This window comes from Tachypleus tridentatus, chromosome 9 (genome assembly GCF_004210375.1).
Source record: "Tachypleus tridentatus isolate NWPU-2018 chromosome 9, ASM421037v1, whole genome shotgun sequence".
In the NCBI taxonomy this organism is placed as follows: Eukaryota; Metazoa; Arthropoda; class Merostomata; order Xiphosura; family Limulidae; genus Tachypleus; species Tachypleus tridentatus.
The window spans coordinates 45,682,593-45,707,830 of NC_134833.1; the positions used below are offsets into that span (position 1 = coordinate 45,682,593).

Here is a 25,238-nt window from a genome sequence, read left to right on the forward strand (position 1 = left end):
TAATAAATAAAACTTAAAAACCTTTGGTATAAAATATGTTTTACAAGAAATGTTAAAAAAACAACAACATAACAAACCTTTGTTTTGTGCCAGAGTACTCGTGTCATAGTGACAAGTTTAGGGAGAAAGTTAACAATTTCTTCACAAAAGCGTGTCGAGCAGAAATAACCACATCCTATCACACCTGTGAAATTGTTTTTCACTTAGTTAATAAATCACAGCCAATTTGATGCACATATAAGATGTTAAGCATAAATGCACACACATATATGAATATATATTTATAATTAAATATGCCCCTTACTGGCACAGCAGTAAGTCTGAAGGTTCATATTGCTAAAACTAAGCTTTTGTATATTTGGGGGACATAGCACAAGCAGTTCATTGTACACCTTTCTGCTTAACTCCAAACAAACAAATGATCAAATGTGTATAACTATATCTATATATTTCATTGTTCCTGGTTACTTTTTTTATATATATATATATATATATACCTAAGATATACAGATCATAATTAACACTGAAAGTGTATTTTGTAAATCCACTGTAACACATACTTTCTATTCATATTACATGTTTCACTTCTGTGATTAAAAAAAGGTTTTCATTATTTTCTTTATTATACACCACTTTCTTGTCTGAACATAAACACATAAAAATGTACAAGTACATAAACACTTAAATATGTTTTTTAATGTTTATAACATACCTAAGTATGAGTATTAAAAATTTCAACAATTCATTAGTTTTGAATGCTAAAACAATTACAACATACAGAATATTTTATCAATGGAGTTATTGGAAGGCAAGGTACAATTAAACACTGAAAACTGTCTTTTAAGGCGACTAGGGATATCATTTCTGCCTCCACCAGGATGGATCATAGCTGCTATAAATTGCATGTCAATGATGTTAGTGAAATCTCCTGGTTTGTCTAAACTGTAGAAACCTTTCATCTCCATGAGTTGACGAACAAGCTCATTGGTTACCTAAATACATAAATAAAATAAAGTGGTTATTGAGTAACAAAAAGCACAATGTAAGGTTATATCGATTTTTAAAAATTCTCAAAATGCATATCTATCATACAGTGAAAGTTAATATTAAAAATGATTCTCAGTTTAAAAAATATACCATAAAACGTGTTCAAGTAAATTTACCCTTATCAAGTGGAAAGGGAATTATAAATGTTAATAACTGACTTAAAACCTAAATATTAAGTGTAAATAAATTAATGCCAACCAGCTATATCAATATCACAGTCATTTCAAAACAGAAAAATGAGTGAAATACTAATTTCCATCTTTTAACAGGAACTCCTGTATTTCATAAGAATTTTAATTGTATTAGCAAAAGTAAAAATATGTGTTGTCAGTAATATAAATAAGCAAATATACTTTTTTAGAGAGAAAGTATGTTCCTTTTTTGTTTTGTAATAAATATACTTTAGAAATAAAAACGGAAATATTTTTTTCACGTTTAATAATGAGTTTTTTTATTAATACAAACATAAATTATTCAATAACTTTTCAATAAAATTATACATATTAAGTATTAACAGTTTTAAAAATTTGCTTGCAAACGTATTTTTAAAACAAAAAATACTGAATAAGTAATCAAAATGATTACCTGATCTTCCCATTCATTGATAATAGGCATGTTTATGTCATCAATGAAAATAGTCATCTTCTTTCCAGCTGGAGGTCCATATGTATTTCCCATTTTCTTTTCTATGTAACTCTCAACTGTTTTCTGTAATACAATTACAATGAACATCTTTCTAATTACTATGTCAGCTGTTATAAGAGCAAAACAAAACAAAAAAAAAGAATAAAGGTATACAATTCTTCTCATTTGCCACTTTCTACTTACTTCAAATTATACAGTCTAAAATCATTAAACATTGTCAGAAATAAATGTAAAAGTGATATGAAATCCAATTTATTGTTATGAAGCACATACAGCTGTATCCATTTTGTTTACACATATGTATACATACAGGAAATGGACAAAAAAAGTGTGCCACCTTTTTGAAGTGTTGTTAATTTATTGTATCTTTTATTAGATAACAGAAAAATACGTAAAACTACACGTTTTTGGAATGCACTCAACAAAATCCATTGAAATATGATCTTAAATCCTAACGTTAACACTGATTTTTATAAATACCTGAACTTTTCATATTTTAATTACACATTCTCATAAAAGGTGATGTGCATCTGCTGTAGTTTCTTAGATCTTCTTATTCCAATTACCATACTATAATACTATATACTTCTACTATACTACATTATAGTATTATTATACTATTAAACTATCTACTCTGAGGAGGACTAAAAAAAGGATACCTGGGATGGAAATGTTATCATATCTGAACTTGTTTCCTCTTGAAAAACGAAAGGCTAGAGAAGGGTCCAGTATCTTCAAGGCATAGTCCTTAGGCAAACCATAGATAATAGACACACAGCTCAGTTTTGATTATATCAGAACACAATATATTTTGAGTATGGAACATCTGTCATACTTCAAGAGAATGAAGATAAGATATGGAGGATGCTTAGTGCCATTGTACACTTAATACAAAGCTGCTTAATGTGATGAATGAAAATAAGATGAAAACCACACTGAGTAGGTGAGAGGAGGTTGTTTGATTTAAAGAACCAAACTAAACCACAATTGCTTTAACCATCCTCTCTAAACCTTTACAGAGACAGCTTGTCAAAGCAACTGGATGGTGATTAGAAGAAACTTTGAGATCCTTCCCAGGCTTTGAGAAGGGGATGACAATAGTCTTCTGCAATGCATCTAGAAAATAAAATAAAATTTTCCTTCCAAATCCAGCTAAAAACAACTAGAAGAAAAGCAAGAGAGAAGGAGAGAAATGGCACTGTATCTCATAGTGAATAACATGTCTGATTGATGTACTGTAAGACTAATCAGGAGCAAGTCTAATTTTCAGCACTGTAAACTGGCAATTATAATCATAAAGATGACCTGCCTCCAAAAACTTAGCAATCTCTCAGCCCCAGACTTGAAAGTCAAGAAGGCATAATTATAAACAGAAATGTTGTAAAAATGGGAAAAGCACTCTTTAGTAGTATCAGTAATTCTCTGTACATCAACAACTTCCTGGCAATTGTAGAGCAGGAAGGAAAGGGAATGGGAATCATACTCCTCATTGATCTTCTCAATCTTGTCCCAAATTACTTTGGAACTGATAATAGAAGAGACACTCATTGTGAATTTAATTCACAATTCCTTCTGGCTTTGACACCTGACTAGCTGAGTACAAGCATGTTGGGAAAAGTGGGATACTTAGGAAAGATATCCCATGCTTGTTTCTGAGTCTTTTGTGCCTGCTGGCAAGCAGGAAGCCACCTCAAATGAGGATACTTTGGAAAATGTGTCACTGGGGAAAGAATGAAAAACTACTTGAGTAATAAAATCAGTTATTGCCTCTAAACAGTTTTAAATAGATGTAATACTAACAACAGCAGGGTGAAGTTCTGAAGGAGGGACAGATAGCTTGCTTCATCTTTCACAATAGTACACAGTTTGAGTGGCATTGACTGTGGTCAAACTCTCTCAAAAAGATGGGAAAATGATTACTACTGTTTTGGCCACTGTTAACCCACCAAGTAAAAAAAAATGACTGAAAGTGAACATACAGATAGATCAACATCAGTAAAACATTGATTCAGTGCATGAAAATAGTTAAATGAACAAGTATTGAAGAGAGAAATGTTATGGCCTGACAGCATTTGTTTCACAAAATGACCTCTCTCATAATATCAACAACATTTTAGAGAGAACTGTGTCCATTAAAATCCCCCCAAGTAAAGAAGGGAAATGGCATATGGTCAATATAATCATGAAGGTCTGATTGATCATGAATTTCTCCTAGTGACAGGTAGAGAGAAATTACAGTAATGGTGCAATCTACAAGAGATACAGGTGGCTACAATCTCCAAGAATGTATTGAGATTTATGAGGGTGATGAGTATATTCTGGTCAATCAGCAGAGCTCATCCACCACATAACCTGTCATTCCAGTATAAAGAAACCTGCCAAAAGGTGAAAGCATTAGCAGGGCTGAGGAATGTTTCCTGTAAGAATAGACACATACAATTATATAATTGGAAAAGGTGTTAATGTCATCCAAATTAAAACAAAAAATCTTAATTTCCACTCTATCAACTTGGCTAGTTTTAGAGAAGTAGGTGGAAAATCCTCTTGTTTGCAACCACAACACTTTCTTTAGTAGAAAGAAGTCTTGTCTACTTCCATGAAACCTGCACTGGGTCAATTAGACAAATCTCTGTCAGAGTGAAAAAAGGTCACTGGATGTGATGGGGACACAGATAGGGCTAGTTGTAGACTTATCAACTCTTGCATCCACAGAGGGCAAAAGACTCTTGACATGGTAGGAAAAAGACAGGACCATTGACTGAACTTGATGGAACCACCCCAAGACCACTCACCTACATGAATTAAAGGCTAAAATGATATGTCTATATGCCACTAATATAAATTGTTCCACCATGATGACATCCCTGAACCACCAGAATTCTCTCTTCCCCTTTATGGGACACCACATATAGCCAACACATGGGTGGATTTTAAGATCCCAGAGGAGATAAATAAACTAAAGATACAGAACATTTCCTCACCACATACAGGGACCCACCTTGAGGGAAGTAAGACTATAGGACCAAACATAAAATTTGGCAAGGAAAAAATCATCTTTAACTAACTTTATTTTTCTAATAGGGCAGTTGGGCTCAGAAACAGACTGTCTTCAAATGTGGTGGATGCAGTTAATGTAAGAAAGTTTAAGGAAAAACTTAATAAATATTCTAATGATAAAGGCTGGCTTTGAAATGGTTTTTTTAGTTTAATTTAGTGAACAGAAACAGCCTAGATGGACCATGAGGTCCATTTTTGTCTTTCAATGTTATGTTATATTTGGCTGTTGTAACTGCTTCTTTCATAGGGTTCCTCAGTGGCTAGTGGTAAGTTTACAAGCACCCAACACTAAAACCTAGGTTTCAATTATTCACATCGAAAAGAACATAGAAAACTCATTGTGTGGCTTTGTGATTAAATCAGAGGATGAGAAGAGTTGAAAATGGTGGCCTTTACCTTTTGTATGGCACTATTTTCACCAGAATGTCAGCAAAAGCAAGTCGAAGGGTTATATATATTATAGAGACGAAAAGCCATTCAATTAACGACAAAACTGCCTTAAAAGTTCAGTTAATCTTCCTTAACCTCTAGAAAATGGTCTACAAAAACATCTCAATTTCTTTCTTCTTCTCAATCAGCTATAATTTATAAACCACAGTGTGCATACTTCCAAAATGCACCCCAAAACATTTCATTATTTCCTAGGATGTGCCTTTTCATACCTAAGGTGCCAAGTGATCCACAATAGATTAGTTACAGCTCAAAATATATGCATTGATAAAGACTTTTTTTAACACTACTCAATATACATATCAATCCATAGATGGTATGATATGTGTAATGGATTCACTGTTATACATTTATTTTAATATCTACATTCATTTTAGTATGGTTTTCTTTTTTTGCATGTGACATATATTGCTGGGTGTCTATTGCTTAAGTGCTGCCTGTTCTCTAAATTTGTAGAAGATTCTCGAGCATAAAGATCAACAATGTACCAGGTGTGTTTGTAATATTAGTGACTGACAGTATTGTTGCCATGTGAATTTTCAAGAACCTCCCCTTAAAAGGTTTATAAATTATGTGCCATGAGTCAGAAGAATATTATTAGTCAGCTACAGTCAGTGTGCTATAAGCTTCAGAATCTACAATTTTGATTAATGCCTATTAATTGAAAAACTACAGAATTTAACCAGGAACATTTACAGATTTCAAGCATTACAAACTATTCAACTTCAGCGAATTAACCTCAGACATTAATATGGGGACATTAAACATCGTCACCTACTTATGTGTTGTACTTTTATGCCTTCATGCAATGTATGTAAACACATGTTGTTCTTACTTTACTTATAAGACTCCCAGACTATTAGACAAGAAAAATTTGTAGTTATAGAAAAAAAAATTTTGTACTCTAGAGATTTAATGATGTATACTCTCTAAGTATCAAACCACTTTTTCTTTTTTCTTTTAATCAGTGTACAAATATTTTAGCCAAAACTTTCTATTATTCTTGGAAAATATTTAGGAATTATATTTTAACCTACCTGAAACATCATTGGAGTTGTGGCTGAAGAAAAACTAACATTCTTGAATGTATGTTCTTCACGATTATATTTTGAAAGGTAACCTTTAATAATAACTGTCTTGGCAGTACCTTGTTCCCCAATCAGTAAAACAGCCTGAAAATGAGAAGAATGTAAGATACACCAATCTTACACTGTATACTTAATATACATTCACAAAAGCTAATAATAAGATGATTTAAATCACTATAAATACTAATACAATAAATTGCACAATACTGTTTGTTTGTTTTTTAATTTTATGCAAAGCTACTCGAGGGCTATCTGCACTAGTCATCTTTAATTTAGTAGTGTAAGACTAGAGGGAAAGCAGATAGTCATCACCACCCACCACTAACCCTTGGGTTACTCTTTTACCAATGAATAATGGGATTGACCATCACATTATAATGCCCCATGGCTAAAAGGGCGAGCATGCTTGGTGTGACCTGGATTCGAACCCACAACCCTCGGATTACAAGTCGAACACCTTAACACACTTGGCCATGCCAGGCCGCTGCACAATATTATTGTCATTTGTGTACAGAATGTTTCTGTCATATACAGTATAATCATATAACTGTCAAAACATTACATAACAATTTGCTTTATATAACATTTATGAAGGCTAGATTATACTGGCTTTAACGAATTTAGAAACCAAAATGTTATCCTTTTTTGACTTAATAAAACATAAGCTCTTATTTCAATTATTTCAAATACTGTATTTAGTTGTAGTTTGCTATAAGTGAATAGCTTGCTCTGAGAAGAAACTAGTATTAATTAGAAAATATAAAGTTTTTAATTTTTCTTTAAACTTGAAACAAAAGGAAATGTTCAATCCCTAATTAAATAATTTTTACAAATATCCAAAAGTGTAAAATTAATTTTGGTTTAATCAAACTTCAAAAACTGATTAATACACATCTAAGTGTAACAAAAAATTCATACAAGTTGAAAAAGTTCAACTTAAACTTATAAACAGTTACTTTAATATTTTATTAAAAATGAAAAAAAAGTTTCATTAAGCGCTATGCTTGCTTTTAGAATTTTTTACCTTTCCTTGTTTTGATATACTTTGTATAAGAAAATCTGTTCTCACATTATCTACATTGGGTACTAAAATAGATGAGAAAGCTGGAACATGATCAGTGGAATGTACATATTCCTCTACTTGGTGATCCCAGTGTTCCCATTCACCTTTGATAATAAAAATATAATCAGAAATTCATTACAGTTCAATTTATTTGGTTTTATAAAGCTTTATATTTAACTGGCAATTATAACAAACTCTAAATTTTAACAAAAGAAAATACAAGTTTATAGTTGCATACTATGCCATAGCAGTTCTATTATCATTATAAATCAATATTTTATTTCAGTGCGAGTCTTAAAGGTATAACAGCTGGTGTTTTATTTACTAAGATACCTAAACTATCCAGAAATTTACTCTTCCATAATTAGAAAAGAATGTATATTTATATAATTTTTCAAAATTATTATGCAGATATTTTGAACCCTTTAATGATGAGCTTGGTATAATACATGAGTTAACGGTTTATATTATTACTTTTGATGCAGGCTGTGTACTTTTGCAAAATGTGGTATGTATTTAGGAAAGATTGCAAGTCTTGTATACAAAAAGTCTGATTTTGAGTCTGCTTCAATACTAGTCTAAGTAGAAAGTGATGTTTATGTAATGATTAAAGAAATATTCCTTGTCCCATAAACCTCAAACACTGCACATGTAATCTCTGCAACCTCTTAAATATATTTTAAATGTTTTTTTTCTGTAATACTTTATACTTTGTCTGTTATTGTGTTCTTTCAGATACTTTTAAATTTATCTGCTAGTTATAAGTGTGCTTGAATACCATAGCTTTATTTAAAGCTTTCATATATGAGACTCTGAAGAAAATCAACCCTGAAGATATCAGAATTACTTACTACCAAACTAAGTTTTAAGTATATAGTGTAATTTTTAAGATTATACAGATTATTTAATGTTTTAATGAACAATGAACTTTTTAAGTTAAAAGTTTTATCATATTTCTTGACTAAGTCAATACTTCCTGATTACTAAGGATACTTGGTTTAGATGATTTGGGCATTGCACATTGGTTAGATTATTGAAATGATAATCAAGATAAAATGCTGCCAAAAATGTTAAAAATTCTTTGATTTCTATAAAAAGTGAAAAATATCTAGGTTTAAGTATGCCTACAATGGATTTTAACAGGCAAGGAGGGATAAAATATTGCACAATATTGTTTGAAGAAAGCATTTATAAAAATAGTTTGTTTTTTTTTGTTAAGAAAAAATTTAATTTTTCAAGTTTTCTAATAAGAATTAACACGTAAAAACAGAAATGTTTTCAATATTATATTTCTTAAAATTTTATAATACCTCTCTGATTTACATAGAACTCAAAAATTGTGTTGCCCTCTTCAGTCTCTTTAGCTGGTGGGAGTTTTAATTTATAAGGATGATTCCTCAAGAACTGTGCCATTAGCTCTCTGTCTGACTGTTCAAGTAGAGCTCCAAAAGACCACATCAGAGCAAACACAAAGTTTTTCTCCACCTGTAAATCAGATAGCGATACTCCCCCAGTTTCATCCATTGGAATTATTCCTTCAAGAAGGTCCATGGCCTATTTTACAAAAATAACATCTATGAAATGTAATTTTCAAATAATCATCAATCCATTCTACTATAAATGAAACTGTTTATATAAAATATTAACATGGTAATGTATATTATGTGTACAAATAGCAAACTGGATAAGTTTATACATTATGAAGTTACAGGAAATGGTCATTTCATTATTTTTTATCTGATTGCTCCATATGGCTCAAAATGATTCTTTTTAGACCAAAGATTTATAAATATCCAAGGCTAATAAGTTTTTAATTGTATACATAAGCCCTTCAGTTCTGTTTTTCCAAATTTATAGTGAGTTACACATTGAGTCTTACTGGGTGTTTCAGATTAAACACCTATCTTTAGTTTCAAAACACTTAAAAATTCATAAAAATGTTGAATAATGTTAAAGTAGATGAAACGAATTTGTTTTTGTAATTTGTTTGCAAAAAACATAAGATAAGAAATTATGGATTAGAAAAATTGTTCCTATAGTAAGATTATAAAATGACAAAATACATATTTATTATTGCTAAAATTTTCTAAACAAAACGACAGTTATATCCCAAATGCCATTACATAACACTAACCTGTTTTATGTAGTTACATTCTAGCAGTTCCATTTTAGGGGTAAGTGTTGTGACAATGTACTGATATACATCAGGAAATACAGTATCAAACAAACCCTCAAGTATTTCTGCCTCTTGTTTAGGTCTTTTTATCAACCAGCTCTACAGGTTAAGTGATTAAAAAAACGTATATTTTTTGTTAATTACTCAATACAGAAAATTATATAAAAAAATCAAATTAAGAATTTTATATCACCATTCACTTGACTTAATATATTTAACCTACTGACCAGCAACCTTACATTATTTTGCCACATTCATCTCCACATTGCTCTTCAACTGAGGCTTTTACAGTGAGAGTGAAAGGTAATGCACTGTATTGCACAACAGCTTCATTTTTGGAAAACAAAACTGTTACACATTATAAAAACATGTAAAAATATAGAAGAAAAATTAGTATATTTTGAAACACAAATAAAGTCAAAACAAACTTTTACCATGAGATTTCTTTATTGCCAATATTCATTCTGCATGACTTCAAAACCTAAAAATCTTGTTTATAATTTTGATGATTCCATAAGTCAAAGATAAGTATTCCTGTCATGTTTCATAATTTAATAATCAGTCTTGTAATTTAATAACAGCTAGAATAATTATGCCCCACCTATAAGTTTATATTCGGGCAATATACATGTATTTACAAATGAACAAAAACAAATAGACACACACATATATATATATATCTAAATGAACAAAGACAAACTCAAACAAAAATTAAACCAAAGAGACTAAATAAATTAAAATGACCTCCAAGGTAAAGGCTATAATGTAGGATAAAAAATGCCTTGATTTTGGAGGTGGCTGATAAAGTAGGACCCACATGGCAGTGGGGATACACAGTCTATCAGTCTTGACATCCATTCACTAGTTTATCAATAAATTTTATCTCTCTCTCTATATATATATATATGTATAAATATATAAACATACACAGACACATATATACAAAGTTATTCAGTAAGGTATGTAAAATATATATGTTTTTAATGTAATATTTCCTGAAGATATCCATATAAATAATTATGAGCATTCATTAAATGAACATACATAAATCAACTACACTGAATTGGTTCAAAGAAATGAAATTACCTTTAGAATGGGTTTCCAGGGTAGCCCTGAAGAACTCATGTAAACCATTCCATTACGTGATACTGTTGCTGGTGAAGCATTGTCTATATTGTGAGGTTCAAATATAATTTTGCAGTGTGGTGTCATAGGAATGCGGTCACCATTAGCCAAAGTTAGTGTCTTGTTATCATCTAACACAGAATTCAAGTTTTCTATCCAAACTGTATCAACAGGACCATCTAGTACAAGCCAAATGTGTTCTCCTAAAAAAAATAATCAAATTGATTTTATTGTGGTACTTTAAAAAAGTTAACAGCATTGGTACTTAAATTATAAATTAATGTAATATGAACACTATAATCGTTATATTTATTAGTTAATGGGCACTCTATATTATTATTTGTTTCAAATCTATTAGTTTATGAATAAAGGCTTTTAAAATTAACCATAATAGTTAAGGTTACTGAATTTAATGTAAAATAAATGAATTGACTGCATAACTTATATGTAAATCATATGTAACAGTATAAAAAATACTTTCATGTGTCTAAAAGTAGACTCAGAATGAAAAAGAAGTTACCATTATTTAAACAAAATATTATAAACTTATACTCATACAGATTGTCTTCTGTAATATATATAAATGAAGCATATAAAAATAGAATGACACTGTATTAAAAAAAAAAGAGATAAACACAAAATGCCTACAAATGATTGTGTGATATATAAACATACCATGCATTTTTTATCTTCTTATATTAATATACTTTTATTCTAAGTTTATCTGTTATTCTAGGAATATGAAGTTTTTATATAAAACGTGGTTAAGAAAGCTGTTGAGCTGATTTTGTTTTAGCTTCCTTTGTTTCTTTATCATTCTCTAGACAAAACCCCTTTTTTCTATATGGAATGTGTCACTGTAAGGTTGCATGTTGTGCAAGAATTTTGATATCAGTTTTCTCAATTGATTAGTTAAATGATATGCCAAAATTATAACCTCTCTTATAATACATTGGGATAGATCAATAGTATAATTGACAGGGTTTGAATCCTGAAAACACAACATAATAGAATTTGTCATGTAAGACTATGATCTCTATGTTAGCTAGCTTTCTCTCTCTCAAGCTCAAGCCCCCAGCCCAAATATTAGTATTTTCTTAACGTACAAACTATTACATTAACTAGTTTTTAATAAACCTCTTTTATAGGTTGTTGTGAGAGTTTAGTAAAATAATTATCTAGTAAAAAGCCTGTCTTTAATTTAATACATACTTTATTTTGACCTTGTTTTTAAGTTAAATACAGATTATTTTCACTGAGTGTTTCATATTCTGTCTAATTTTTTTTTCCTTCTTGAATTCAAAGTCAGAGAATTCAGAATTACTTTATAATAAATATTTTGTTGAATATCCTTTATTCTGCAAACACATCCCAATACTAGAAGGGGAAATTAGTGTAACGTCAATGTGCCATGTTTGTACAAATTTTAAACCATGCAAAAAAAAAAGTTGATCTACATACTTTCAGATTTAACACTATTTCCACATGACTTTTGTCATCCTTTGTTCATTTCTGTAGACATGGTTTGAGTGTGTGTGTGCTACTCAAACAAGGTCAAATAAGAATGAAATAGTTAATTGCATTTACGAATAAGCAAATTGCTATTCACATGATCTAATTCAAATTAGATTGCTTTAGCCATATTTTGTTATATCTTTAATTGGCTTTGGACAGAATTCCCAGGAAATAATCATAATTTGTTACAAATGAATTTTTGTACAAGACATGTCTCAATCATATTATTAAAATAAAGATGTTGATTACTATTTATGAATAAATAAATTAAATTAGTTTGATAAATACTTCCTACAAATTAAGCACATTGATCAGTATATACTTTTCAGAAAACAGTAACCATCTTGATGCTTTTGTTGACAAAATCTTGAAACTTGGTTTAGACTTAAACAAATGATACAGAATAACTCTTAAGGATTTGTAAATGAACATGCACCTTACCATGTGTATATATATATATTTCTTTCTTTATGGGTTATTATGTTTTAAAATTTATACATTAATTTTATTTTGTGATTTGTCCCAATGTAGTTATTTTAAAAGTTCAGCCAATATTATACTGTTTTTTTAGCATAAAAAGTAATTAGTGGAGCATATAAGTATTTAGTGTAATAATATATTAATTTTTAAGACATCTCATATCTTCACATATTATTAAACGAAAATATTTATATGCTCCATTAACTACTTTTTAAGTTTAAAAACAACATAGTACAACATCAGCTGAGCCAGTAAAAGAAATTTGCTAAATGACCAATCATTGCACTAATTAATCAATTACATTCAACTAGTCAGTTGGTTTCACATGAGATTTATCTTCATATTTTCAGCTTCTTTATTTTTTAAATATATTTTTCAAGTACCATTCCTTTAACATGATAGACATATTCAGGTACATTAATTTAGGAATAAGTTACTTTTCTAAATTTTAAACCCTTGTACATCAAAATATACAGTCAACTCGGTAGGACAAATTTAACAAGAAGAAAATATGATTAATACCATTCTATGGATTTCAGATCACAAACTTTCCCAAGTATATGCTACTAAAACTAAATAAACTAATTTTTCTTTAAAAATAACTGTTTCTACATTTCACATGATAAAAATATTTGATTTGTTACAGTTTATGGTAGATAAAATATAATTCAATGAAACCAAATTCACTCTAACTCCTGAAAAACAATTCCAATACAACATTCACTATTTGTAATGATACTGATGACTTTCCTGAGACAAAAAATATTATTTTTTTTTTGTTTTTGAATTTTATGCAAAGCTACACAATGGTTATCTGTGCTAACTGTATCTAATTTAACAGTATTAGGCTACAGGGAAAGCAGCTAGTCTGGTATCACCACCCACTGCAAACTTTTGGGCTACTCTTTTACCAACAAGTAGTGGAATTGACCATTACATTATAATGGCCTCATAGTTAAAATGGTGAGCATGTTTGGTGTGGCTGGAATTAGAATCCATGACCTTCAGATTAAGAGTCAAGTGCCTTAACCACCTGGCTATGCCAGGCCCATAAAAAAATCTTTATAGAAATAAAAAATACCATAAGTTTTTATGCAAAACGTTGTTCATATAAATAAAAGTTTAGAAATAACAAGGTGAAATTATTAATACTTTACATGTTACAATACAGTATGCATTGAAGAAACTGTAGAGACATACAAATTTGCCACTGAGAAATCAATAAATCAAAAAATGTAAGGCTTACTGCCTACTGTACTAGGTAGTGGCACACTACCAGCTACTGACATTTGTTTTCCCCTGTTCATTGTATCTAACTAGAGCTAATCACAATTAAATAAAGTTGTTCTGGTAAAAATAAATTAAGAAGTTGACTATGTCACATCCTGTTAGACTGTCATTATCTTATGTTTAGACATTTTTGACAGCTAAATGAAAACAGTTTGGGGAAGGCCCTTTTTTGTTTCAGCATGTCAGTGCCACCATACACAAAACAAGGTCCATAAAGACATGGTTTGCTGAAGGTGATGTGGAAGAACTTGACTGACCTGCACAGAGCCCTAACCTCAACCCCATCAAACACCTTTGGGAAGAATTGGAATGCTGACTATGAGCCAGGCCTTCTGACCCAACATAAGTGCCTGACCTCACTAATGTTATTGTGGCTGAATAGGAGCAAACCCCCTTAGCCATGTTCTAAAATCTATTGCAAAGCCTTCCTAGAAGAATGGAGGCTGTTATAGAAATAAAGGAGGGACGAACTCCATATTAATGTTCATGGTTTTGGAATAAGATGTTCAACAAGCACATATGGGTGTGATGGTCGGGTGTCCATATACTTTTGGCCATGTAGTATATATACAAAGTGATCCAGATATCTGCATGACGATGTCTTCAAAGGGAAGGCCACAATGTGCAGTCAAGGACCTGGTAAGGTGACGAATCTGAAGGAAAGAAAAATGAAAGAGACAACAATAGTAAGGAAAAAAGGGAAAAACATACCATGGAAATCAATTGGTGGTTCCAGGGTAATAGGAGAAACGTTACAGGAGTGGTTAGGAGTCCAAGAAATAAACATACATAAAAGGGAGCAGGGAAGGTCATATACCATGGGAGAGCACTAACCTTGCAAATAAATAGGGAAGAGAATGGTTATGAAGGAGGAATATGGAAGGAAGATAAATGGGTGTGAATGTAAAATTACCCTCTCAAACAGAAAGAAAAATGAAAGAGACAACAATAGTAAGGAAAAAAGGGAAAAACATACCATGGAAATCAATTGGTGATTCCAATCTATAAGGGTAATAGGAGAAACGTGACAGGAGTGGTTAGGAGTCCATAAAATAAACATACATAAAAGGGAGCAGGGAAGGTCATATACCATGGGAGAGCACTAACCTTGCAAATAAATAGGGAAAAGAATGGTTATGAAGGAGGGATATGGAAGGAAGATAAATGGGTGTGAATGTAAAATTACCCTCTCAAACAGCCAAAGTTTTGGGTATAAAGTAACAATTTGAAAAGACAAGAGCATAGGAACTAAGAAACAAAAACACAACATACATCAATTGTGAAGACAACTGAACTATGATATTCACATGCTAACTGAAGCAAGAAGATGAACTTTAAAAAATGTGATAGAGGAATGACAAAGTTTAAAAATAAGACAAGTAAGACCATGTACTACCATACTGAAATTCCAATCAGAGAGTAAAGCAGAGCAAGGAAAATGAGAAGATACGTTTATGAATGACACTGGTAAATTGCCAAGGAGGAAGGACAGACAGGAGAGGAAGTTTAGGAGGCCATATGATGGGAAAGTCTGATTCTTGTGGTTAGAGGCCTGCATGTGGGAATGGATAAATAATGATTGCTTGACTGGGTTGATATATATGAGAAGCTGAGATAAAGAAAGGGGAATGACAGTATAAGCTGGTGTGGCAGTGGAAACTACATTTGAGCTAGCCAACTTATAACCCACTAACAGAAGATAACATTGAGTGGAAGACAAACAGGAAAGCATTCATTCAGTTATCAACCTGTATAATCCAAACAGAGAGCACCTACTTTCCCAGCCAAAAAATGAAGAACAGGAAACTAAAATTGTGGAAGCAACATATTAGTATGCATGTTTAAATCTGGGACATGCCATTGAAGCACACAATCCTTGAAAATAATTGAGGATCCAAAAATCACTGCATAAGTAGACTTTTCTCAGGATGTAATAACCAAATTACAAAAAAGTCAGAATAAGGCTAAAACCACCTGCAAAAGAACTCTGTTTTAAACAGATTCTTTGGAGAACCAGACCCTCTGAGATGACTCTCAGAACCCATGTATACATAGCAAAGGATCTCCAAGTGACAAGAAAGGAAATGAGTCTGGTCCCCACTCATCTTGGCTTGAAAACATAGTTACAAATGTTGGATGCCCCAAAAATTATGTCTAACAGGCAAATGATAGTGAGTTTCCAAAGCCTAAGAAGCTGGAATCCACAAGGGAAAATGTAACCAAAAAATTGAGGTCCTATCCATACAAAACAATAAGTAACTACAGATGCTCTAAGGCTATATAATGAAAGTTGTAAAAATGATAATCAAACAAAAACTTTTCCAAAGTATGTGGGGTTAAAGCAAACTTCCTCCAAACACAGATTCTCATGAATTCCAACATTTAAGGAAGGAGGAAACATGAAATACTGAGGCAAAGGCTCATCCTACATAAGGCAGAGTTAGAACCATAGAAAACAGGAGAAAAGGTCAGGACAAAGCATAAATGGCTAATCAAGTGTACAAAATGCAAAGAAGGACTGGGCAATAACCATGAAATGACATGCAACTGATAGGGACATTCAGGAGAGGGGAAAAAGGCTGTTCAACTCTTCTTCCCAAACAATCAAATTTTCAGAAGGTATGACAGAATCGTCTACAGTTTGTTTTTAAAGTTTTAAAAAGCTGATCAACTCTCAAACGCACCGCAGTTGTCACTTAAAGTGTCAACAACCTTGAGTCTGACCCCATCTATGTGGTAAGGAAATCTGCTGCAGGAGCAACAGCAGTTTGAGTTGTGAACATCTAAAACAACAAGTGGAAAATTTTGGATATGAAGCAGGATAGAAGAGATAAAATAAAAAAATTAATAGTTCTCCATTAGGAATAGCAAAATGTTAAATTACAAATGTAATTGACTTAGAAAAGAAGTTGAAAGGCCTGACAAACAAGAAAGTAAAACTTTTGCATAAGTCAGTCAAAACTGTGAGTGAAAAATATGTCTATACAAAAAAAAGACTGTCAACAGAGAATTGGTAAACAGTTCCAAAATCAGAAAGGGTTCTAGTTATGACAGCAATAATGTTATATTCCTATTGGTGGAGAACTGCTGCATAATTATTTGCATGTTAGTATTCAGATATGTCATGCTAAAATATGTGAGGGTAAGTGGAATATGAGGGTTAGTGGTGAGAAAACATTTGCACCAATAAAGGACAGTATAAGTCGAGAAAAAGTTATTTTGGAAAAGAGATAAATTACTGTATCAGTAATTTTGACTAGCTGATTATTTTCATCAGTCACAGTGCTAATCAGTTAAGCTGAACGAACTTGAATTAATTAAAAATAGTACGAGAAATATTTTGATTCCTTGGACAGTTGGTAGAAGTGAACACAGTGACAGTCAGAAACACTGATTTCAGTTAGTTCATTATTTGTGACATTAACCAATTCAATCATAATTTTGATTAATTAACCAGTTTTTGTGATGGTAATTCATGTTACCAAGGCAACTGATTATATCAATGAATCATTGTAGCCATCCAGTTCAAGTAGCTAGAGAGATAAGTTTGGTTTGGTTTTTTGGAATTTTGCACAAAGCTACTCGAGGGCTATCTGTGCTAGCCGTCCCTAATTTAGCAGTGTAAGACTAGAGGGAAGGCAACTAGTCATCACCACCCACCGCCAAATCTTGGGCTACTCTTTTACCAACGAATAGTGGGATTGACCATAAAATTATAACGCTCCCACGGCTGAGAGGGCGAGCATGTTTTGGTGCGACTTGGGCGCGAACCCGCGACCCTCAGATTATGAAGCGCATGCCTTAACGTGCTAGGCCATGCCAGGCCCAGAGAGATAAGAAAATAATTTCCATCCATTTAATTGTTCATCAAAAAGGGATAACTTCTACATTTGTGGCAGTTTCTTTTAAACAAATGGACATTGTTTCATCTATCTTTTAGATACAACCAAATAATTTATGACCAAAAGGTCATTTAACTTTTTCCTTCAGTTAACATTACAAGTCTTTCACATATAAAAAAAATCATCTTTTTTCAGTGAAGTACTTTTAGTAAACTAAAATTAAGATTTGTCTTTGAATATACTGAATATTTACTTTGAATAGTCCATGTTCAAAGTAATTTTCATGTTAAAATAAAAAATAATTTAAAATAATTTCAAAAATCTCAAATTTCTTTTGTGTAATCCCTAAAACCTAAATACATTTAAGCGATTTTTAAAGTAAAACTTTATATTCTATCTGTTATTTTTTCTACCTTGTCTCTATAAACGAGATTGATCACCTTGACTGACCTCATGATCATCAAAAGAAAAATCGAAAAAATCTAAATCATACTATTTTTTTCTAGAATGACTACAAATTGTAACAAGAACCTACATTTGTTTATCCAAAGTATATTTAAGCTTGTAACAGTACAAGTCTATTTACTATTAAATTTTACTGTTTTATTGCCTTTTGAAGCATGTCTAACTACTATCTTTACCTTTACAAGCTGTAACTCACTCAGAGCATACTTGTACCATGTTACATTATCGAATTACATTACTCATGAGATATTACAAGCTGCTCACATGCATGCCTTGTGAAAATTTAGTATATTATTATTAATACTTATTTTACCTAATCTAATCTTAACTATCCTAAAAAGATACCTACTTTCACATTTTAGTTACTTTTATAATAATAAATAAAGAGTAAACATGAAAATAAAAAATACAGTACTACCCACTCTTCTTTTTTTTTTACTTTCAACTGTCAATGACAATTAAACCTACTTTTTATACTAATATTAGTAATTCACTAAAGAGTTTTTGTTGAATTAATTAATGCATCAAAGAACATAAACTAATAACATGCAAAATGTAGACAATTTCTCCAAACTCTCACAAGTTTTCTGGCTTTCTAAGCATGTGATAATAGCCATTACAAATTCATCTATTAGGTTGAGGAATAATTCGTGAGCATTTTTAAATAATTTCATTCAAGCATTACTTGCAAGACTATACAATACTTCAATGCATGAACACATTACACCCAAAACATTTATTATGATACTTTATTTCATGTAATACCTAGGTATATAGTATGCATTGTTTTAAACGAAATTGCAAGAAATTAAATGCGAAAAGCAGATGGTGTCGAAAATGCTCGATTTTGTCCACTTGACATTCCATTTAATGAGCTGAAAATGAAAGCAAAAATTAAAGACATATGAAAATCAAACACACCATCTATTAGAGCAAAAAATTATCTACCAAATGACATGAAATATTTTGCGAAAGCGTTTCATTTATGAATATATTTTTTTAACTTGAAAAAACGCTCACGAATTATTCCTCAACCCAATATGTTGTTCTTAAACTTTCTCACGGAAATGATACTTGTACTCTGAGTGAAACTGACTATTATCTGTTCAGAACACAACGTTATACAGTATATGAAACTAAATGATTGAAGTAGTGTTCACTGGTAATTAATCATGTTGAATAATTTCTTTAATCTTCTAGCTCTAATAGCAACAGTGATACAAAATTCTATCCATTTCATTTGTTCATCAAAAAAAAACCCTTCAACATTGATGGGTAGTTCTTTGTTTTTTTTAATACAAATGGAAATAATGTTTTTTCTTTCCCTCATATATAGCTAAATGACTGATTGTTAAATGGGTCATGTTATCTTCAAAATATTACATTAATTTAAAAAAAAATTGATCCCTCAAAACTGTTCATTAAAGCCAATTATGAAATTATGAATAATTATATGGTAGGTTAGGTGATTACTTGAAACATAGTAATGTCACATAATAATAAGTTGGCAAAACAATGAATAACAGTGAACATCTCTCATTTTCAAAAAACAATAGTAATAGTGCCACCTATCTAAAGTGTCAGTAAAGAAGACCATTTCTTTGATATGCTGTTCAAACCAATTCAGAGTCTAGCAATAATGGTAATTTAAAGGGAATATGTTTGTTACTAGGAAAACTACAGTTGCAGTTTACTGGTTATAGGTCAGAGAAAAAAATGTTGGACAAGCAACTGATGCCTTGAAATGTGGTTACACTTAATTACACCTAGCCATAACATGTAAATGAAAATACAACAATTATCATATGGCAACTAATAACAAGTTAAAAAAAAATCCTATTTCATGTGCAGAGAAGAAAATGTGTAACTTTAGTGATACTTATAGTGTAAAATGCAGATACAAAAAAGGACTTCAAGGGTATGATGAAGTATGATCAGTAGTGTTTTTTACATGTTTTTATCAATGATAGAGCAAAAAATAAGGAAATAAGATCATTGACCCTATTTATGTTGTCTTAAAGTTATAACTATTAAAGGTGATGTGATAGTAAAGAAAATCCTTTGTTAAGGTAAACAATGAAAAATATGTACCTCATTATTTATGATGATTATATCCTCCCACAAACAGTTAAGATATTTTCAGGCATCTTGTGAAGTCAATATGCCATGAACAGTCCAGACAATTACTATAGCAAAAAAGTTCCAAACAGATATTTCGTGGGCATAGTAACAAAATGTCCAGTCAGTGTATCTCATAAATTAATATAGCTAATGCATTAAAATGATACTGTTTTTAATATGTTGTTCCTTAAAAAGAGAATTTGTAAGATTGAATTATATATTGAAAAAAATTATATCACCTTTTTTACTCTTCAGTGTTTTTCTCCACATTGCTGAAAAAATTCCATCTGTCCAGTCATTTGTCGCCACATCCAAATGACCAAACATTTGTGAGGCAGTCACAGCTTTAGGATTCATTCTCATTTCCCTGTGAATTTCACCACAATCAGTCATGGCTTTCATTAGTATATGAATACAGCATGTTTTTCCAGCACCACTTGGTCCTAATGTCATAATTCCATGTCTTACTTTTTGAGTTTCATACAACTAAATACAAGAGGATTGTCGAAAGTTTGTCAGTACAATAAAACATGTATGCATAAAAAAAATACTTCTTAGTTATGTTTTAAATTAAACCAGCTTTATTATCTTTTGTTTATTGTTTTGAATAAACGTCTTTATTAAGATTTAATATCTGTCTTAATTGTAAAAACACTTAACACTGTTTATGTTTCACCTTTTATGCACCTAAAAGGAATAAAAAAATTAATAATAAAAGAAGATCATTTTTACACAGAGTATAAAACATTCAATAAAGGCAAAATGCTGTGACTCTAACTAAAAGAAAATCAAAATAGCTTAAAATAACTGATTATAAAGTTTCACACCAAATATAAAAACACATTTAAACAGTTTTTCTTGTCTTTCATTTTAGACTATCAAAAAATCTATTGGCTGCAAGTAATACATTCTTTTTAGACATTAGCTAACAAAAACAGATTAAGTCTTTTAATATATATTCGTCATCAGGAAAAGGTAAGGAAAGTCATAGCATATGTGAAAAATACTGATATGTTTATTTTCAGATAAACACAACACATCTAACATGAAGCAGCTGAATAGATATAGTTTTTGCATATTTATTACAATTCTCCATCATTTCTATTTTGTGATTAGGTAAATAACCCAATATTAAGGACAAAAAGACATTTAAAATACAGATTCATCTTGCCTACAGTTAAGTGTATAAAGTTGAAGAGACTTAATTTATAAATTAGTGATTGTGGTTTTAATTCTTCTTTCGGAACTTTTTTTGTAGCAAGATCCTTCCTTCATTTTAAAATTCATAATTTTTAAATATTTTTGTTTGTTTGATTTTTTATGTTATACATGTATAAGCTATATACTTTACCTTTAGAAAGAGTCATGTCTATCCATCCATTGGGTTTAAAAAAAGTGTAATTATGTGAAAGATTTGTTTAATATTTATGATATACATATATACATAATATACGGATTTGTCTAGAACAGTACTGAGGACTTTGCAGAATATCTAAACTTAGTGAAGTGATAGCAACTAGGATATGGTTACAATTAATCAATTAAAAGATTAAAAATACTGTTCTTCATCTGAAAATTTTCATACTTTATTTCCATAATCTCTTAAGCCTCCTGAATAAATATAAAACTTTTTATCTTTCAGAAAACCTTGTATTTTATCTATTCTTATTCCTATCTGTACCTATTTTATATACTGTCAATTACTTTTGTCTAGATTAAAAACATTTCACAATAAAATTAAGTATTGCAAAATATATATAAAGATATGATTCCAAATATGGCATTACTACATTATTTAAGTAATTTATTACTGTAACAATAGTACATTTATCAATAATGAGGTTTATAATGCATTAGTTTTTTAATGGAAGTAATAATATTACAGTCACTTTCTGCAAAATGTCTGTCTGTCTTCTTACCTTCTCTTTGTTGTACAACCATATTAGTGCTCTTTTCCTTATTATAATGTCAAAGTAATTTTTATTTTCTAAATTATAAGCAAATAAAATATTTAAATAATGTGTCAGATATTATTTCCCTTTACGTTACTGCCAAGATGCACCTGAGAAAGTAACTCACAAAATAATTTTTATAAAGCTCTACTGGCATTAAGGTCCAAAATATGTTTTTATCTGGATAATTGGGCATGTGTTTAACACATAACAAAAGATTCAGGGGCATCAAGGGGCCTACTGGTCCTCTAAATTAAATTAAAACTATTAATAAATAAATTTTTAAAAAATCATAAAGCAAGTCCTTGTGATGATGAGAAAACCCACTTATAGAGAAAATATATATCTAAAAAATGGCTGGTATGAGTAGAGAAAGCACTATGTAGAGAAGCGAACAACGTTTCGACCTTGTTCACTTGATGAACCTGACGATGACCGAAGAAGGTCAAAACATTGTTCGCTCCTCTGCCTAGTGCTTTCTCTATTCATACCAGCCATTTTTTTTACATATATAAAACGAGCCCTTATCATTCATATACTTATCAAGACTTCACTTACACTAACTTTTAACAAATTTACTGCCTCAGTAACACCTGAAGATGACCTATTCCAAAGACCAAACACCGAGAGAAAAATAAAACTGTCTTGACTGAAAATAACTTCTATCCTGCCAAAATGTATACCTGTGTTCCCTAGTCCTACTGTTCTCACTGTTAAGTATGAAAAAAAATGAAGCATCAGTACTATCAGTTCTCTTTACAACCTTAAACAACTCAGTCATATCCCCCTAACTGTTCTTTTTTGAGAGAAAACAATTTGAGATCTTTCAGCCTTTCCTCACATGACAAGTCCTCCATCCTAGGAACCATCCTAACAATCCTTCTCTGAACCATTTCCAACAATTCAATGTCTTTACTGAGGCACGGAGCCCAAGACTGGCACAAAATTCCAAGTGTGGTCTAATCAGTGACCTGTGCAATGAAATTATAATCTCTTTAGACTTGGGTTCAATACTTCTGTAAATACAACCTAAAATCCTATTTATCCTACCACTAGCAACAGCATACTGCTTGGATGATTTTGGAGAATGATCAATTATTACACCACGACTCCTTTCGTTCATGACACTGTTAAGGTTATTCCCATCCAAATTATACTCATAATTCAAATTATAATAACCCACATACATAATCTTGCATTTAGTATAATAAAAACCCATTTGCCAAACTCACTGAATGATTTAGGTCCTCTTGTAAATCAGCAGCATCTTCTTCACAACTAACAACACTCAACACTTTAATATCATCTACAAATTTAAATAGTTTATCAACCATTCTTTCACCTATGTCACTGGTGTAAAACAAAAAAGAGCAAAGGTCCTAATACTGAGCCATGAGTTACCACACTTGTGACATAAATATAATTTGACTGAACTCCACTTGTAACAATCCCCTGCTTTCTTCCATCCAGCAACTATTCTACCCAATTTTAACTCATCCACCACACCTAAAGAAATATTTTTTTCTTTTTACAAGTCTTGTCAAATGCTTTCTGAAAATCTACAATTTTGCTCTTATCTACATAAGAATTAACCATTTCATAGAATGTCAACATATTTGTAAGGCAATATTTTTCTTTATTGAAACCATGCTTACTATCCAATAAAATTCTAAACTTTGTTAAATAACTTTCCAAAGCATTTTCCATTCGACTTTGCAAATCTTTTCCAATAACTAACATAAGACTAATGAGTCTATAATTACTGGAATAATTTTTATCATCTCCCTTGAAAAGAGGAGATACCTTAGTTAGCTGTCTATCTTGTGGAATCTGCCAATTATTCAAGGACTGACAAAAATTGTAGTAAGTGGCTCATATATCCAATCTTTAATTTCCTTCAAAACCTTTGTTGAAATATCATTTAGCCCAGGACATTTATCCTTCTTTAAATTTCCCAGTGTTTACTTTACAAGCTCAGAATTAATGCAGTCATCTTACTGGACTTTGTTTCCATCTATCAGCTGTTCAAGATATGGAATACTGCTTGAATATTTGTTAGAAAAACCCAAACAAAAAGCAAAATTCAATGACCCAGCAATCTCATAACCATCAGACACAAGCCTTCCTGTATCATCTCTCAATTGTTCTACATCCATTGTAACATTCTATTTATCTTTTACTATACAATCAGACTAACTGGTTGCATACAGTGTAAAAAGAAAGGCATAGAAGAGGTTAAATTAATTTCCAAATGTACATTGTTAGAAAAGTAAGTAACAGTCAAAACAATTGTTTCAAAGGGCAAGACATGAAAAAAAAATGTAATTAGTAGTATACCATAATATTTAAAAAACAAACTAACATGGAATATTCATTTTTTTGTCAGTAATATGTCCAACACTGTATATGTTTTGGCAAATTGTATTCATTTAAAAGTGAAAGAATCATTTTTACAGTTTTCAAAGTCAGTGAAGGTAGCTTTATAGCTGTGCATATCACCAATATCTTTAGTCTTTCTAAAACATATATTTATGTTATTATCATTACAATTGTTTACAAAGCATATTTTGTCATTTTTCCAATAAGTTATGTTTTGAGATATGTTTGGAGCTACTAGTTTTGAATACTCAGAAAAAGAAACAGGATAGTTAGTTCAATGAATTTCATTAGTCAGACTACAATTCTCAGGCATTGTCCTTAAAAATGTATAAAAGGTGGATTATATGGTCCATAAAACAATATTTAATATAATATATATCAGCACTTTATAGCTTAATACCAAAGATTACAGTTTTGTCATGTCTAAGAATTTATTTTAGGTTGAACTCCAACCTTCCTGAATTTGTTGAACTGGTCACAGTATTTTCATGAGGTAGTTAAAAGTATTCCTGGAACTCTGACCAAAACACCTACTTCACTACT

General features: G+C 30.9%; 1 protein-coding gene across 1 annotated transcript in view; it reads right to left on the bottom strand.

The window, feature by feature from the left end:
• Window positions 1-25,238, bottom strand: part of LOC143225183 (dynein axonemal heavy chain 8-like) — a 224,214-nt gene that overhangs the window by 146,411 nt on the left and 52,565 nt on the right. The window contains exons 21-29 of the mRNA XM_076454151.1: window positions 20,604-20,850; window positions 10,613-10,854; window positions 9,485-9,625; window positions 8,661-8,904; window positions 7,312-7,454; window positions 6,237-6,371; window positions 1,633-1,755; window positions 779-992; window positions 78-184 (exon numbers count right to left, since the gene is read on the bottom strand). Of these exons, the coding sequence (XP_076310266.1) occupies window positions 78-184; window positions 779-992; window positions 1,633-1,755; window positions 6,237-6,371; window positions 7,312-7,454; window positions 8,661-8,904; window positions 9,485-9,625; window positions 10,613-10,854; window positions 20,604-20,850 (1,596 nt within the window). The remainder of the gene's footprint in view (window positions 1-77; window positions 185-778; window positions 993-1,632; window positions 1,756-6,236; window positions 6,372-7,311; window positions 7,455-8,660; window positions 8,905-9,484; window positions 9,626-10,612; window positions 10,855-20,603; window positions 20,851-25,238) is intronic.